Below are 18,805 nucleotides of genomic sequence, written 5' to 3'. Positions count from 1 at the left end.
CATTAAACTCATTGGAGTGTTATGGAGTGTGGGTATAAAATGATAGAGTTGTATGATGAATGGAATGATGATGTGGCAATCCATGACACTCTGGTAGAGTGTCATGCACTGGAGATGCCCTTAGTGATATTTTAAGATTTGTAACTCCCAATTAAAATATTTGGGAGTTACATAAGAATAATAAATTACCTAAATACCCTAACAATTAATATGTGAGTTACATTTGAACCTAACTAAAAGATGGAACATGATTGGTTGATGTTGGTTAGCATAGTTTGCACAATAGTTTTGGTTAGTATTTGAACCAACCTCTATATATATATATATATATATATATATATAGAGAGAGAGAGAGAGTGTGTGTGTGTGTGTGTGTGTGTGTGTTAGGATCAAGCGCTTACCCACTACACCAAAAGCAATTGCCTTGGTGAAGGCGCAACCTTATTTCCTTTATAGCGTAGCAGCCAGCGCCACGTTNGCTTACCCACTACACCAAAAGCAATTGCCTTGGTGAAGGCGCAACCTTATTTCCTTTATAGCGTAGCAGCCAGCGCCACGTTTCGATTTAGGAAGATGCTGGAACCGTGACCAACAGAGAGAGAGAGAGAGCTTGGTTCAAATACTAACTAAGATTTTTGTGTTAACTTTGTTAACCAATCTTGGCCATTGATTCTTATAATTAAGGGTTGAGATTAATCATGATAAAAATTAAATTTTTAAATTTACAATTTCAAAGAACAAATGTGAACAAAGGGGAAAAGGGTATTTAGGTAATTTTCTTTTTTATGTAACTCCCATATCATTAATTGGGAGTTACAAAATCAAAAAATCTCATTATTTTTATTAATTTATTTTTGTTAAAGTAAGAACCATATGAACACACACACACACACACATATATATATATATATAAATCATTGTGTCAAATACGAACAAAAATTGACATATATATGAACTTAGACTGTATATCATTTATGAACACAATATGAATATAATAAGAATAGTTGTTACACGAAAGTAAATAAATAAAAAACAGGTATGAACACAATATGAACAGTTTGTAAACAGTAGTTCCTTCAATATGAACACATTCAGAAGCAAGCCAATGTTGAGATATGTCAGCTAGTGTACATATAAACACAATATGAATAGTTTGTGAACAATAGTTCATTTATTATGAACACATTCAGGAGTAAGCCAATGTTGAGATATGCAGCTAGTGTACATATGAACATAATATGAACACTTGTGAACAATTCTTTAACAATTACATATGAATTCGAATTCCGATTGTAGTCGTAGACGATTTTAACATTTTCATTCTCATTGTTGTCGATCTGTTTTCCAATAAGTTTATCCATATTATTTGGACGATATCGAAATCTTTACAATCGGAAATTCTTTAACAATTACAAAATCAATATCATTATGGTAGAATAAATCGAAATTACAAAACATGAACACGTATAAAAAAATATCAGTATTACATAATCATCAATTATTGAGATTTTTAGATTTGTAACTCCCAATTAATGATTTGGGAGTTACATAAATGATAAATTACTTAATTACCATTGTCATTAATATATGAGTTATATGTGAACCTAAAGAAAAGATGGAATATGATTGGTTGAGCTTGGTTAACAAAGTTAACACAAAAATCTTGGTTAGTATTTGAACCAACCCCTATATATATATAAGGAGAACTACAAAATATGTAAAATGAAAGCTACCACTAAGCTAAATGAGTTTTAAAACTCTATGAGATGGATGCTTACCTTTAAAAAAAATACTTCTAACTCTTTGAAATGATGACTTTGGGGCTCAATGTTGAAGGAGAATAGAGAGGATATGGAGAGGGATTTGGGAGAGCTCTAGAGAGAGGGGGGGAGGTTTCCAACTCTTGGCTTGGAATGAGAAAATAAGAGGATGTTAGGGGGTTTAAATTGGAAAGATAAATTGGATGGCCAAAAGGGGAAGGGGAAGGGGAGGGAGGAAAAAGAGTTGGTTTTTGGGAAAAGAGAAAAATGATGAGATTTTATTATAAGTTTAAAAAGTAGGTGTTTTATTTATTTTTTATTTTTTTGAAATTCAATTTAAAAAATTATAGATAGATAATTAATCTAGTTTCTAAGACCTCTTTTTTTTTATACCAAACATATATATAAAAATGAGAAATGTTATTTGAATTGGTATTTTTTGGACTAATTAAGCAATTCACTCTCCTAAGCGCAAAATAAGCAAAATTTCTAAAATTTTCTAGTGGAATCATGACTTAGCTTCTAGTTTCTAAATTCAAAATGTGACACGCCTATACTTGCCAATGTGAGATGCTTAAGTCTAGAACAGATCTAAATTTATTTTGTCAGATGTCACAATAGGCATGCTCGATAGGGAGCCATTTGCTTTACAATTGGAAATATTCCCCTGAGGTTCATTTGACGTTCTGATGTGTTTTGCGTTTCCTCATAGGATGTCGGACATATAACTTCATTTGCAAATTTCATCATTGCTCGTAACACTTTGCGGAAGTTTCTATGAATAGTCTCCGTAGAGTGCTGAAATCTCCGTTTAACCATTCTAAAGCGTTCGTTATGGCCAATAATTGTAAAAAATATAGTCATCTTCTCCTCAACGGTAACATTCCTACTATCTTGCAACCAATGTTTTTGTTTAAAATGGTTGCATAATAGTATATATGTATCCCGAGAAAGCCGCGTCAATTCAACGCATTGTGTATTCGATCCGCCTAACAATTCTAGTGTATATGCATGTCCAGTTAAGGCAGAAGTGTTATCTCTTATTCGTTCTATTTTTTATGAAAGTTTGTATTTCCAATACCAATAGATGATCATAACTAGCAAAAATTCTTCCTCAAAATCCATGTATTACCTTGAAAATAACATATATTGCAAACACATGAGAAACACATATATTAAACAAGAAAACCACATAAGCATATCATTTTAAATGATCATAAAAAAACATGTTCCAATCCAAAAATAAACATAAATCCAAAAGATATGTTCAAATCAATAACACGAAGTTTAATCGAAACACGTATCCTCCCAAAAACAAAGTGTAATCAAACCTACCAACTAAAGTAGTCCATACTTGCGTGCCGTAAGTCTAATCCAATTCTCGCAATTCACCGGTTTTAAACGCATTCACATTTTTCTATAGTCGGCGCTTTTAGCTAAAACAAATAGTGCTACGTCATGCAACGGTGCACCCCATCCAGGTCCCTCTAGCTTCTTCAAGCAATCATCAATATCATATTTTGGTGCTCCATGCTTCTCTAGCATAACATTCATAACCTTCAAAAATAGTTTCTTCAACTTCCACTTTTTTTGAAGCACATGTTTCTTTAGCTTTCCGCTTTTTGCTTTGTACCGGAGGGCATGAAGAACACTCTTGAGTTGAGGTTGACCTTCCGGTTTCTTGAGTTGAGGGTGGCCCCCGGTTTCTTGTGTGTCAGGTAGATCTTCATTCAAGTTGGGATCAGAGTCATAAGGATCAGGAATTGTAGATGTTTTTCATAACTCTCAATCCCAACACTAGCAACCTCATCAAATAATTGCACACAGAGTTCAGGATAAAGCAGTCTGGTACTCCTCAATGGTTCCATGTATTTACTTTGGTGTTTTAAAAATATTATATCCATATAAATAAATATATTTTAAAAATATAACTATGTAGAAAATAAGAAAGAAAGTGACCGAAATTTCTATCTTCCATTCTTCATCGGATAGATTGAAGGTGTTGGTTGATGGATCGTAGATATTGTCCGTTTTGTTTTTCAGTTTAGACCAAACTGCGTATTTTCCTTTAAAATAATCGTAGTGATTTTTTCATTTGTCGTTGGTCGACGATAATGTTATGTTTTCTTTTCAATTCTTCTCCAACATTCTTCCACGATTCTGACTTAAGACTACTACCTTCTCGTCCATTTTCAATTGTCTCGTGTATACAAGCTTCAAGAAATGTTTGGACCAACCCTTCCTTTTTCCATGTAATCCTACGTTTCTTTTGGTGCGAAGATTCACCAACTAATTGCATACCTAGTCCAAACAATTTTATAAAGTATAAAGAACATAAAGTTTAGCAAACGAATAGACAAACAATAAAAAAGATGTTGCACATAAAATTTACCAACCATAAGCCTTCTACCAAGTCATAAACTAATAAGCAATAAACAGTTTCCAATTAGATAAGCAATAAACAATTTCCAATTAGATAAGCAATAAACAGTTTACCAACTAGATAAGCAATAAATAGTTTTCTTCACTTTGTTGGAAGAAATCAAAGAATTGACTGTCAACATGTAGTTGCCCCAAATAATATTATAAACCAATTTAGAGCTTGTGTTCTTTGGAATCACAGTTTTGCTAGTGTTTTGAGATTGTGTTCTTTGGAATTAATCGACTTCGGTAGGGAAGTGCAAGTGGCAGTGAAATGCCTATGGTTGTGTTCAAGTGGCATTGACAATTGAAGAGGTTCAAGTGGCACTGACAATTGAAGCAAGCCTATGGCTGTGTTCAAGTGGCAGTGAAATGCCCAGATGGTAATCAAGAGGTTCAATCCATTTGATTAACACAAAATCATTAAGAGGTTTTGTAACCATTAAGAAGCTCATTTTTTTTTGCCAAACAGTCCATGCCTTTTAACGATTAAGAGTTTCCTCTTAATGTCACCATTAAGAGCCAAACAAACAACCCCTAAGTATGAAGTATAGTAAGAGATCTAACTATTTGGTTCAAACTTGTAGAATACCCAAGAAACTACAAGTGTAAACTCTAACTATGAAGAGTCAGAGTTGTTCTCAAGAAAACTTAGAGATCTGAGTTATATAGCTAGAGTTGGAGGTTATCCGAGAAAGAAACCAAGTCTTGAAGACTCAGAGTTAAGATTGTGAAGGGTCAGAGATCTAAGCCCTTAGAGTCAGAGTTCGAAAGACCAAGTCTGAGTGAGCATAATCAGATTGGGTACTTAAAGGAAATCCAAAGAAGATTTTATCCAGTCAACTGACTCAACTCTGCACTCTACAAGCCTTGGAGAAGATCCAAGTTCAAAAGACCCGAGGATATTAGAACACGTGTTAGCATATTACTTCTCTGTATTGTAACCGTCATGTAAATGTAATGTCTTCTGAACTTGTAGTATATAATGTTCATAGATTCTAGAGAGTCTGTGTCTTTTGTAATCATTTGAGCATTATTCATCGTAAACTTTCTCTCTAGAATATTCCCTCTCAAAGCTTGTAACTACCTTGAATCAGTAAATGACAGATGACTTCCTGCTTCAATTGTGTGCTCTCGAGTGTTTATATCTTTGAAATTATATTGATTCTATGTTAATTGATTAAATCTTTAGATCTCTAGGATCATAACAATGGCACAGGCCACTGTACATAGGTCTGCCCCTACTTTTGCCACTCTTTATGCAATTCCTATATAGCAACTTTTTTGCAACTATAGGACAGGCTTTTCACTTAGCCATACAGACGTTTTTCTTTGCAGCTTAATCGTTAAGCCATTAAGCAAAAATGGTTATATGAAATAATCCAGGACCCCTCATTTGTCCTTATTAAGCCACCTCAAACAAATTAATACAAGAAATGCCCCAAAAATAATCCAATCTTCTCTCTTTACTTCCCTCAAACCCATTGGTCTTCCGTTCATTAGGTAGATAGATTCATCCAGACAAACACTTAACCCATGAAGGACTTACCGGAAAAAGAAGTAAACAACCCTTAGAAATGGCTAGCTCAATATAAAAGGAGGTTATATAAAGTAATAGCTTGTAGTACAAATATTATAATAAACAACATACCATAAAGTTCATATAACTTGCATCTTTCTAAATTTTCATTTTAACAATCTTGGTTCCAGCCATTTGTGATATACATATCAGCGGTCGACTACTCCCAGAATGAGTCAACTAGGGAGCATCGATCCTTTAGAAAGTAGCATTACCTGCGCAAATCCGTTTCAAATGGTACATATAAACTGCTTTCATCAGAGATGGAATCACCATAAGGATGATAAAGGTCCACAACATTTCCTGTATTTTGAGTTGAGAAAGTAGATGATGAGTCAGGATCAAGGCTCAAAGCAGCCAAATCTATAATGCTTTCGATCTCTCTCACCACTTCTCCCATTTTGGGCCTGTCAACTCCTGCATCTTGCACACAACTCATTGCAAGATTCACAAACTTGGTCAAACCTCCAAGTGTTTGGGATGATCCAAGAGATGGATCGAGAATCTCGGAAAGTCCACTTGGATCTCCTGATCTGTTGATCGCCTCTTTAACCTCTCTCACGATATATTTACCTTTTTGTATTGGTGATCTTGCAGTTAATACCTCCAACAATACAACTCCGAAACTATATACATCACTCTTTTCTGTCAATTGTTGGGTCATGTAGTATTCAGGATCCATGTAACCCTGCATTCAGAAAGGATCAACTTTTTAATCAGGATAGAAACATAGTGTACAGTTCACATTTATGCTTTGGACCAGCTTCCATGCACCTTGACTAATCACATGAGGTCCTAAATGTAACAGCTAAATAAACTTGGGGACTTTCGTGGGGAAGGACAGGACGGGCGCTTGCTTAGGGCCCAAAGAAATAGGGCCTAAATTTTTTCAAACATTTTTAGTATATATTAGTAGTCCAAAACGTTTAGAGCATCTCTAACAGATTATCCATAATGGAGAAAATGAAAAGTTTGGAGATTTTAACCTACTTTTTTTGCTCCAACAGATTCTCTAACTCTTTTCAAAATGGAGAAACTATGAGAGAGAGGACAAAATTCTCCAAATTTGAAGAACTTCCCAAAAATGATTGCTCAAGTGAGAGAAATGTTTTTTTATTGTTTCCACCAATGAATTTGATTGTATTATTATTCTATATAAAATGTATATGACATTTTGTTGGCATATTAAATATTTTAATAATATGGTTAATGTTGAAATCTCCGGTTGGACTTTAACAAGTGACAATTGAGGGTTGGAGGACCAAACACTTACCAATGTGCCCTTCACTTGCGTAGAGACATAACCCTTTGATTCATCTCCCAACAGTTTGGACAATCCAAAATCAGCAACCTTGGCATTCAAATGATCATCCAGCAGAATGTTAGTTGATTTGATGTCCCTGTGTATGATGGGAGGGTTGGCAAGCTCATGCAAGTATGTTAGACCTTTGGCAGAATCAAGAGCTAGCCTAAGCCTCTTCATCCAATTCAACCTGATTCTTGACTTCCCTGCATGTACAATTTCAATAATTTAAGAAGCTAAGCTGAAAGATGAAAGTTTCCAACAAGAAAAATGACAAGTTCTTCTGATTCAAACCAAACAAGCCCGGTATATCCTACCCTAGGGAGTAGAGTGGTTGTGTCCGTGAAAACCCCCGACATGTAAGAAATGAAGACAAGTGTTCTGTTGTCTAATCTTTCAATCTGACCACCACCATGCTACACATACCCTCTTCAGTTTACTAAGTTATTTAGACACTACAAACTGACTTGCTTTGAGTAAGTGTTAGCAATGGAGTAGCTAGACAATAGATTGGCAGGTTACCATGAGCAAATAGTTAATTAGAGTTCAGAGAATGTTTCTGTTGAAGTTCAGAGAGTGTTCATCTTGGCATCATGTAAGTTCTCGATAAAGGTAACAGATCCTTATATTACTCTTGCCAAATTTAGCATCACTGTTTCGTTTATACTTTTTGCATTTCTTTTAACAGATACAAAGGCCTTTCATTTTCAGTAACATCAGCCCTTGGTGCGAAAGGAAAAGCCAAGAAATAAGTAATTTTACCTGAAAGATTATCCTTTAGAGTACCATTTGAAATGTACTCATAGACCAGCATTTGTTCACCTTGGTCGTAACAGAAACCCACAAGGGCTACCACGTTCTTATGATGGATCCGTGAAAGAAGCTCAATTTCAGTTTTAAATTCGTGAGCACCCTGCAATGACCCCTGTTGAGCTCTTTTGATCGCGACTACATGGCCAGTGTTAAGAGTCCCTTTATACACCTGTCAGTCAGCATCTTACCCGTTTTAGGCATCAATCCGTTACCAAGCAATAAATTCATAATAGTAAAGAAGCTTGCATATTGGCATAACGTTGTATTACAACAGAGAAATGACAATGCTTAAATACTGAAGAACAAGATTTTCATTATAAAACTAGGCAAATGACCGCCGATCAAAGTCACTTCTAGAAACTAACCTTCTACTGTTTCTACAATATTTTACGGGGGCACATGCTGTTTAACAGTAGATGCAACAGACTTAACCACCATGCAAGTCATTTGAAGGTAATTGAATTAAAAATATATTTTAAAAGGTCATGATCCTATTTGGATACTTGTTTAAAGTCATTTAACTAAATAACCCAAAAAAGGCTCTTTTCTAACATGACCTTCTACTGAAATCACTTTTACAAACTAACCTTCTAGTTTTTTTTTCTAGGATTTTTATGGGGACGCATTGTTCAACACCAGGGGAGGGGGGATACTGATTACGAAATTATGACCAATTGGATGCTCTAATAACCCAAGTACATTGAAGCTTCCTAACTTCCCACTTTTAGCATAATTCTGTGCATTATGTACAAGGAAGGTGAGTAGTCTCACTACAGCCAATACAGGTTTGAATACAGTATCTGCAATGAGACACTTCTAACAGAATGCTAAATTATTTTAGCTTGTAAAACTGCAGTACTAGTGATTCAAATATTAACCGGAAGAAATATAACATAAAGATACCTTCCCATAGCCCCCAGATCCAATTATGTTTCCTTCGGAAAAATTGTCGGTGCTTTTTTTGAGTTCTTCAAACGAACACCATCTTGCTCCTTTCAGTTGAGGAACACCACCAACATCACTTCCATTATCCAACCCCCAAGATGCTGCATTATCATAATATATGTATGTAAGCACATGAACTTCTTGTAAAAAGATGAGAATTTCATGTCTTATTCTCCAACTGTTCTTTACCAAAAGGACTGTTCTGTTTCGCTCTTGTTGCTAGTCGTTTCTGATAAATAGCATAAATTACAGCCATGACTAAAAGCAATAGGAGAAGAAAACCACCAACTGTTGCTCCAATGATGATGCCAGTATTTGATGACTTCTTTTCTCCTGTAGACATTCAAAATCAAAAAAGATATTGCCTTGTAGTGCATTGTATTAGAGAACGAGGAAAAGTACAAATGGCTTGTTAAGAAAGTGTATTATATATCTTTCAAAGTTTAGCAACAAAATAGAAATTTCTTTAGTATATATATATACATATAATGAATAATTACCTGGAAAGCAACAATAGTTTTCATCAAGAAAGAATAAGGGTCCAAAAAGTGGGAGAATAAAAGTTTGGCGGTTGAGCACAGTCCCAATTGAAGAGACTTCTGAACGAGTAAAGTAATCTTGATCAGAGGGAAAGATGTTCAATCTATATTGAAGGTATGAAAATTCATCGACAATTGCATTGGAGATAGAAATCGAGTCCACAGGAAGTTGATTGGACCGAAAGGCAGATATCAAAACATCATGGAGAATTGTATAGTAGGTGGTGTTATCCAAGTCTGAGAAGGAATGAGAGAAAAAATGTATGGTTCCGGTATATGGATGTGAGCAATTACAATTTGGACTAAGCAATTTATTTGAACTGCAGCGCACAGGAGTACAGCTATTTGATGGATAGCCATTTGGTATATTGGGTTTTCCAGCCCCACAATATCTTCCCTTTGGCCTTCCTTCCTCACAAACTGGATTATTTACAAGACTGCAAAGTAATGGAAAATAGTTCCATAAGATTGAGAAACACAAAATCTGGTTTGCATGAAATTCTTATCTATAGGATAAGCATTAGATTAAATGGATAGAAATTAGAAACCAAGTATAAGGATAAAAGGAGACATATGAGCTCACTTTAAGCTCATATTATATACAGAATTTTGCGTGAAGTTAGCAATGGAATTGTTCGTCAAATCAACAATTAAGTCGCTGCTATAGCTGTTGCCAACATCCAGGGTTCCATTAAGTGCATTGTTGCTTAGCACCCTGTCAACAGAAAACCAAAAGAAGAGAAGAAAAGAAAATAATTGAAATGCCACATTTTGAAATTAGAGATATTTGGTTCTAGAGAGACAAACCAAATGGCATATTCCATTGTATTAGATACTAAATTATCACAACCGCATATTTGGTTTAATTACTCACAATCTCTCCAACTGACGTTGGAAGACATTTGATGGGATTTCTCCTTGGAGTTGCGTCTTGTCCATCAATCTGTCAGTAAAAGATTAAGCAATGCTTGAACATAAATTCCTCCAGATTTCCAAAACAAACACACACATGGAGTCTGACAAGAATTTAGGGAAATGACAGGCAGTTGGTGGTTTTTGAAAAAATATTGATTGATCAAAAATAAGAAAGAAACAAGATTCTCATCTCCATGAGAAAAAAAAAGAGAACCTAAATCCTAGCTGCCATTTCGAGTGCTAATATATACCAGAATTATGTTCATGTTTTTAAGGCTTCAAAATGAAAAGGCTATATGTACTTTTTCGGGTTTTCGACAACTCCAGCGTAATTCAATCCAGCAGGAAGTGGTCACTCATGTTATTAGAAAAGAATCCACAAAAAATATTTATTTCTGGGAATCAGCTAGTAGAAGGGAGTTTGTGCAGTGGCTGACATAAAAAGATGAAAAGAAAGATTACAGTGTCGTCAATGATGGAAGTGTGAACCATGTAGGGATATCAGACAAATCGAACCTATTATTGCTCATGTCCCTGGAATTGGCATCATGATAAGACATGTGATATTAGAAAATAGAAAATAGAAAATAGAAAATAGAAAATGAAAAACTTTGACAACAGGATAGAAGAAGATGATCAATATATGAAGAGGAAGTTCAGCGAAATTCATATCAGCATTGCATTTAACTCATCGCTTCTTCTTGTAAATGCTGTACAGCATCCATTAAGTTTAAACCAACTTACACATAAAAGAGAGAATTCATTCCTGTCAGGTTTGGAACAGATCCATTCAGTTTATTGTTTGACAAGTACCTGAAAATGACCAAATCTGACAATTAATATGAACCACCAAATAAACCAACCAAAACATAATTTCATAAAAAAGAAATGGAAAACTTTGGTTGGCTTCTCCTATCACTTACAGCTCACCGACACTTCTGAGGTTCGTTAGATTCCGAGGCACTATCCCGCTCAAGGAATTTGAGTCTAAGCGTCTGCGAAATAAAGAAGGCAAAGAGAGACACAAGAGTAAATAAGTTTCAAATATTCAGCTCAGATGCCATTTCCATAATGTTCGAAGGATTATCAATCATTTATACTCACACAGCCTCAAGAGTCACCACAAGTCCTATCGAGGAAGGGATTGTTCCAGATAATTCGTTGTTGTTCATTATACTGTTCAAAAATGTATATGCTTTCAGTGTTACAGTAGGAGCGTACAAGAATGATAACAATACCAGTTTAGCATGTGAGTAGACGTAAAAATAAAATAAAAGAATACACCTATTGTGTTGGGCCAACTCAGTCCATTCCTAATTGGGTGTACCAAATTTGGCAGAAAAGCAGTGGCATGACCAGCTCGAAAACATATATATTCTCTCAAATTATAAGCAGTGAATCTACTCCTTTTATCTATTTACTTTTGTAATATAACTAACATAGTTTCTTGAAAGGTCATACCAGGCTCATGTTTCACGAGCATATGAGCCTCAAGCACAGCCAACAAGTATATGCTGCTATACCATTGAAGTTAGAAATACGAATAGGTTTGTGAATAATATTATAAAGTTGCACATGTGAAACGGCATTAAAAGGCTGAACATCGAAGAAGTTAATTGGTTTTTCCATGAATTCCCACAAGGAGATGGATGTAAGATGTTGTACAGAACCAATATAATGCGCGTTCGTCCATGATTTCTGTTTTACTGAACATGATATAGCTTTTATAACGCATGAACATGTGCATCAAATTAATTTTATAGTTATATTTCCATGTCAACCAAGTAAAACTGCAGATCTTTTTCTCAGCTAAATGCAATACTTACACATGTATTAGCTTCATGTTTGAGCTGAAAAGTTCAGGTGGAATGGGACCAGACAAATTATTATTTGCAAAATGACTGCATAATGGCCAAAGTATAGCTCAGATGAGAAAAATCATTTTAAAAATTAAAAAACTCACAAATATGATATGTTGGAAATAGTACATACAAGTGTCTTGCTTTCACTAGCTTGTCAAGACCAAGGGGTGCTGTTCTATTAGAGACGGGAATGGATCCATGAAGCTGGTTATCACTTAGATCCAACCATGATAGATTAGTTAAATTACCAATGGATGGTGGGATAAATCCAATGAAGCTGTTATTATTGAGAGCTCTGCAACAAAAGCGCTAGCATCAGGAATTGCATTTGAAATGTAGAATAATTAAAACACTACAGGAAAAACATAAGTAATAAATCTCAACAAGAGAAGAATTGATATACTTTCAGACTTGTGTCAGGAGCATCTAATTTCAAAAGCAACAAAAATGTTTGACATGTTCCTCAGATTACGACATGATCATTTTCAACATATGCTACCAAGTGCTTGGTATTAAGTTATATGTATGCTAGCAATGCCCTATTAAAGTATACAAAATACACAGAATTTAGAATACTTACAAAAAGACTAGTTGCTTCAGGGAGCCGATTGAATCAGGAAGCAGACCAAAAAAATTACAACCAACCAGGATTCTAAGAAAAATCAGACAGGATTCTGAACAATGAGGAAAAAGTTGAGATAAATTAGGTGGCTGCATATAAGAATCAGATAGATTTCTTACAATGTCGTCAGGTTCTTCAAATCCTGAATGGATTCTGGAAGAACGGCTGTAATCCCTTTGTTGTTGGAAAGATCTCTATATGCAAAAATCAAAATTAGAAATTCATCAGTTTTTTGCACTAATCAGTAATTTGATAATCTGAAACAACACAAACCTTTGAAATGGGACTTTTTCTAGACTTCCTTGCATGTGGAATTTAAAAGGCCAAATTTAGCAAAGAGCTTAAATGTGTGCATCCCTACAGGGATAGAGCTTTACCGAAAATTTTAACAGGTACATGTGTGTGTGTGCGCTTGTGGAAGGCATAATATAAGAATAAGAATAATGCTTATACGGTTTAATAGCAAACCTCCAGCATGCAATTACAAGCACTCCTCAATACTTTCCTTTCTATCTGACAAATGCACCATCTCAACTGTCCAAATTATACAAGTTTTATGTGATACATTAGCTGGCACCGGTAGTTCAGTCTTAAACAGAATGCCACTAGGATACTTCATATGACCATCACTTTGTAGGACTTCACTTTTTCAAAATTCCGATTGAACACCACGACATGCTTAACTAACAGTTCATGTGAGAAGTAAAAGAATTAATATTCTAACATGAAGATCCCTGTTGAAGTTACTGTAGAATTTTTTTTGTAATAAGCTCAAGTTGGAGCCTCTAGCCAAAAGATGCCTTCGAAGAAGCTTAGATTTATGAGGCAAGGAAGTGCCAAATATTGCACAAGATTTACAGCCTAGATCAATAACTTCGGAACTTTGCATAAGCACGATGAAAATGGATGGACAATAATAGGAAGAAAAAAACAAAGAAAATAAGCATAGAGAAGCACAAACTGGATGGAAAACGTACAAATATTGCAACTTGGAAAGCGATGGAATGTCTCCAATGTTATTTGTGCTCACCCCAATGCCCGCCAAATTTCTGTAATGAAGGGGTCAAACATGATAATTTTTCTAGAATTCTGTAAGATTGAAACACCTACGACTTACAAGGAGGTTACATGTGAGTCTGTACAGTTAATTCCTTCCCAATTACTTCCACAGGGATCTGGACCACTCCAATTAGGTGGTATATTCTGCCAACTAGACTTGATGGCATTTAGGACAGCAACTACAGGAATAACCAAGATTTTTCAGGTTGATAGTAAAAACCCAATCACAAATCATTTTATCACAATATATCATGTCAAATGTAACAAAGAAACAAATGTTGATATAAGTATCAAATTGTTTCAACTGTTAGGGAGGTTCTGAGAAAAAAAAAAGGAGAAAACAAATCCTTTTACAGATCGTAGCTTTATACCAAATTTTTGGTGATACCTATGGAACTAAACCTCTTACTCATGGGACATATGTACCAGAATAAAAGGTCATACAAGTTGGTGGACTGTTCCATATAACTAATAAGGGTGTTTTGAGGAGTCTATTTCTCCAACTTCTCATCACGAATAATTTTGGCATAGTCCTTTGCATCAAGAGATGATGCTTATGGTCTAATCATATGTTGAACTAGCCCCATGTCAAGCTAATACAAATTCTGTGACATGTCACTCCCCACATTGACAATTGGTTTTCATTTGGAACCGAAAAACATCTAGTTGGTATGAGCAACTTGTTTCACATATGCAGGTCAATCGCATGAGGGGCCATTAATTGGGAACAAATAACTTGAGAATTGCAATTATCTTGGATAGTTGGAGGTTGAATATTATAAATGATTTCTTCATCCGACAATAAAACAAATGTGAAGCCATCTTTGAGAGTTGTGATTTGAGAAAATCTGGCGTAATACTTAACTCTATCAAGTTAAGGCTAACTACACCTTGGTAATACTAAAAGGTGGTTTGATGGCATATAAGCCTTCTTGGGAAATCATACTAATTTGCACTTGCTAAAGTAAGTTATACATTTCACATTTTTTCAAAAATCATATGTGAATCAGTAAAATAGCTTGATGTTTCATCCGGTGAGGTGTAGTTTCATTAACTGCATAGAACCATCCTCTAAGGACTTGTCGGTTGTTCATGGGCTCATTCCATTCAATATATAGGGTTTAATTAGTTAATAATTAATTCATGAAAAGTATAAAACTATATGAACATTTGATGGTGATCCAGTTTCTGAACGGAGGGGAGCATATATCAACATACTAAAAGTAGCAATAGAGAATCTCATGAAACCGCCAAAAGTAGCCATAGCATGGTTTATCTACAAGACACAAAGGCTAAAAGTCCTAAAAACTCTAGGGACGTACACAGATTACCACAAAAGCAAAACTTACCATCGTTTGGGTTCGTCAACCCTGCGATTACCATAACTTGACTGCAAACAATCAGCATCCATAACCGAATTCTTGAACCCATTTCTCCAAAATCAGAAATATCTTCTTCTGGACTACACGAAGAACCCTGGGCAGCAAATAGCCACAGTTGGCATTGATAGGTCCCAATCAAAGCTTAAAGAGAAGATAGGGTTCTCCCTAAGGTGAGGACGAAACCACAAGTTTCTTTAATAGCCATAGCTCCTAGTTGACTAATTCCTACAACTAATATGGCTACTTGCTTATCAGGCACACCCACAAAGTCCCACCTTTTCTCTCTCCTCATGTTCGATATTATGCAACACTGGCTTGAAACTAGAATTGAAAAAACAAGAATTGATGATACCAATGAATACTTAGTCATCGTGCAGCATCGATTGTGATGACCAACTGTTTGATGAAATTTCTCACCCAAGACAAACAGCTGATAAAGACAAGCGAATAGATAAAAATATTTTTTTAGTTGGTTCGATTTTGTTTTTGCTGTTGACATCACTTGGTAGGTGGTGATTTGATGAATGCCATCTGCTCCTCCAAGCGTTGACCATTTCTGTAACCATATTTGCTCGTTAAAATATTTGAATGGTCGGATTGCATGCCCTACTTCTATTTCTGCAATTGTAAATTTACCATCTTACCCTTCTCGTTCAACTAATCTTTTTGATAGTTTTAATTTTATTTTACATAGATAGTCCCTCAACTTATGCTTGACTGACTTGAATGGTCCCTAATGAATCAAAAACACCGACATGAGTTCTCGGACTATCATTTATCGATTTCGTTTGTCTATTTCGTTTCTCTTCATTTTGTTGCAGTTATTTCTTTTTCTTCTCTGTAAAATCTCATCAATGCAAAGTGAAAGTTTTGGTAATCGTTGAGTTTAAATTCAAATATTAGCAATTATTGTCATTTAGAGACTAGCGATTCTATCAATCATTGCCAAACAGTATGTAATGAGGCCTCAAATGCATTCTGAAAAACAACAAAATCAATCTAGTGTTTTGAGTAAACTCGGGTTTGGATTTATATTCTCTTCTTGGTTCTTTTTCTGAAGTAGCAACGGGAGAATTCATCCTTGAAGTGGGAGAACTGCTAAAACTACGTAAAACCCTAACAAGGGCTTATGTACAAAGAACGGGCAAATCCTTATGGGTTGTATGCGAATTCCTTTTGGGGATTTTGATTTTGTTTAGAAATATGTTTTGGGATTCAGGTGAAAGACGGTTAGTCAAGATGAAGATGCGATGAAGAAAAAGATGAGATAAAAGTGGATGCTATTAATTCAAATGACGAAAGTGAAGATTAAGATAGAGTGATCAAATTAAATCGTGAAGGATGAAAGATATAGTAACAAACAATTATTAACCACTCTAGCTATGGTCTACCTGTGTTATCAATCACGTTACATTTGAAAATATTAAAACAAAAGAAAATATTGATCGGCAAAAATGAACCAAATTGAACAAATAAGATGGTAATCAGTATGATGGACTATATTTGGGCAATATCGTCAATCATATAATGGTTATTTCTGTGCATTCTTGCAAATTACCAATTTACATTTTTTTTTCTTTTTTTAAAGTATAATTAATGGTTAGTTAACATAAGGTAAGTTCATAAGAAAATCGTACAAAATAAAAGGAATGCTTTTACATATAAAATCACATATATGGGATGCTAGTAAGGATGAACATGACGAGGCCTTTTGGCTAAGCCAAGTCAATTTCGGGCTACATTAACGGTCAAAAAAGTATTTGGAAGCCCCTATAGCCACATGGCAAGGTCACTTGAATCACATATGATTTTGTACGTGATGTTAATGTAAAATCACATGTGATTTACCATTCTTTTATTTTCATAAATATGTATCATTATCATATGAATTGGACACCAGTTAACCATCTTCAATCAGTATAACCATTAAATATGCAATCATTTAAAGATAGAATCATTCTTAAGGACTCAATTAGGTGTTTTAGATACGTTGTGGACTATTTATGTAAATTATTGTTTATAACATATATCTTATTAACAAGTGACACATTTGGTTAATTGTCAACGATTATACTAAGTCATTATTTACAATATATTATACACGGCTACTTGGTGAAAACGGAAACTTTGTGGAGTCGTTCGTAATTTTTGAAATATAAAACAATAAAAAATATTACAGATATCAATTTAGAAGATAATATCAGAACGTCATAACATTTGAAATCTTATAAACTAATGGAAATCCCAAAAAATCAACTGCCACAATCGTTTTCTAACGAAGTATAGCACAACTTTCAAATCTTGGGTCATGTCAACTATTTCATATATATTTAATACACGTTAAGAAGCAAAGTTGGGTTCCGGTGAGACTGAGAGTTAAGATGAGAAACGCAAGAAGGGATCCCCCTTGGATGCACATTAGGAGATGCATCAAATCAATCCCTGTATCAAGCGTGATTCATGGGTGAGTTGGAGATTAAAGGTGATCAAAAGTTCAGATCTCTTCTTATGTTACTCATCTTAACTCTTTTTTTTCACACGTTCCTTCTCCTAAGAAGCAAACATTGAAGAAGCCTTCATTTATCCACTACAACTTATCTTTGATCGTTTCTGTATTTTTTACAATCTCACGCTTAAGGTTGTACAAGAAAATGACCAAACCATCAACCCCCGAATCCAACTCAAAAACTAGACCGAACAATCTAACCAGAGATTTTATTAATTTATAAACTTAGACAAAACGATGAGAGTAGGGTCGGTTATGGGTTAGAGCCATCTTAAATCGAACCAACCCATCAAACCGGACGAAGTAATTGTCTATTAAGAGGCCTATTATTAAATGTCTACATACTATCTAGTCTACTGAAATGTATAAAACCAACAAGTATAGACAGTCATCTTCTAGCTCAATACTGCAAATAATTTGGTTAAATGCTTAGTACAATATTGTAATTCCAATACATATTATGATAGAATCGACAAAATAATCACTATTCCAAAAGAATAAATGCTATTCAAAAGATTCTAAACCAACTCGTGTTTATTTATTGGTGGTGCCATTTTAATTCATCGGTATTATTGTAATATGTATCTTTGCACTTATGTTTATGCATATAAAGTAGATAATTCTTGGTTTGAAATTGTAACTTGTACGTCTTTTTAAACATATGTTGAGAGATTAAGGATGCGTTTGGTATGCAGACCATATGGGACGGGACATGACAAAAAAAAAATAGTCTCATGTTTGGTATGCCATAGACAAAAAATACATGGGACAAGATGAGACTATTTTTAAATTTAATGGGACAAAACTTGATGGTTTTTGCTCCACCAAAAAAGATGAAACAATATGGGACTAAATATGATTTGACTATATTTAATTTTTTGGTTTAACATTCAAACCATCCAATTCGAACCACACCAACCCAAATTAAAAAGTAATGGATTGGGTTGGATTATAAATGTAACAACCCTCACATCTCAAATACATATAATTCACATCATCATTCTCATAATACTAAAATAGTATTATTACAAAACATGAACTATCAAAATGTATTTTTAATACATATGCATAACAAGCTAATATCAACAATTAGACTTTT

The 18,805-nt window shown here is 34.6% G+C and overlaps 1 protein-coding gene across 1 annotated transcript; it reads right to left on the bottom strand.

Moving 5' to 3' along the window:
* Positions 1 to 5,760: 5,760 nt before the first annotated feature.
* LOC112506620 (probable leucine-rich repeat receptor-like protein kinase At5g49770) lies at positions 5,761 to 15,426 on the bottom strand. Its single transcript, XM_025110796.1, has 19 exons — positions 15,168 to 15,426; positions 13,877 to 13,997; positions 13,737 to 13,808; positions 12,879 to 12,953; positions 12,718 to 12,789; positions 12,268 to 12,432; positions 12,102 to 12,176; positions 11,380 to 11,451; positions 11,199 to 11,270; positions 11,020 to 11,088; positions 10,738 to 10,809; positions 10,235 to 10,303; positions 9,944 to 10,075; positions 9,322 to 9,797; positions 9,011 to 9,151; positions 8,780 to 8,922; positions 7,826 to 8,045; positions 7,034 to 7,269; positions 5,761 to 6,448 (listed from the first exon to the last, which is right to left on the bottom strand). Exons 1-19 carry the CDS (start codon positions 15,247 to 15,249, stop codon positions 5,972 to 5,974), a joined length of 2,841 nt encoding a protein of 946 aa, XP_024966564.1. The 5' UTR covers positions 15,250 to 15,426; the 3' UTR covers positions 5,761 to 5,971.
* Positions 15,427 to 18,805: the final 3,379 nt, after the last annotated feature.

This window comes from Cynara cardunculus (assembly GCF_001531365.2).
Source record: "Cynara cardunculus var. scolymus isolate 2C chromosome LG 2, CcrdV1, whole genome shotgun sequence".
Lineage (NCBI taxonomy): Eukaryota > Viridiplantae > Streptophyta > Magnoliopsida > Asterales > Asteraceae > Cynara > Cynara cardunculus.
The sequence above is the reverse complement of the archived record's forward strand: the minus strand, read 5'-3'. Positions and strand labels throughout refer to the sequence as shown.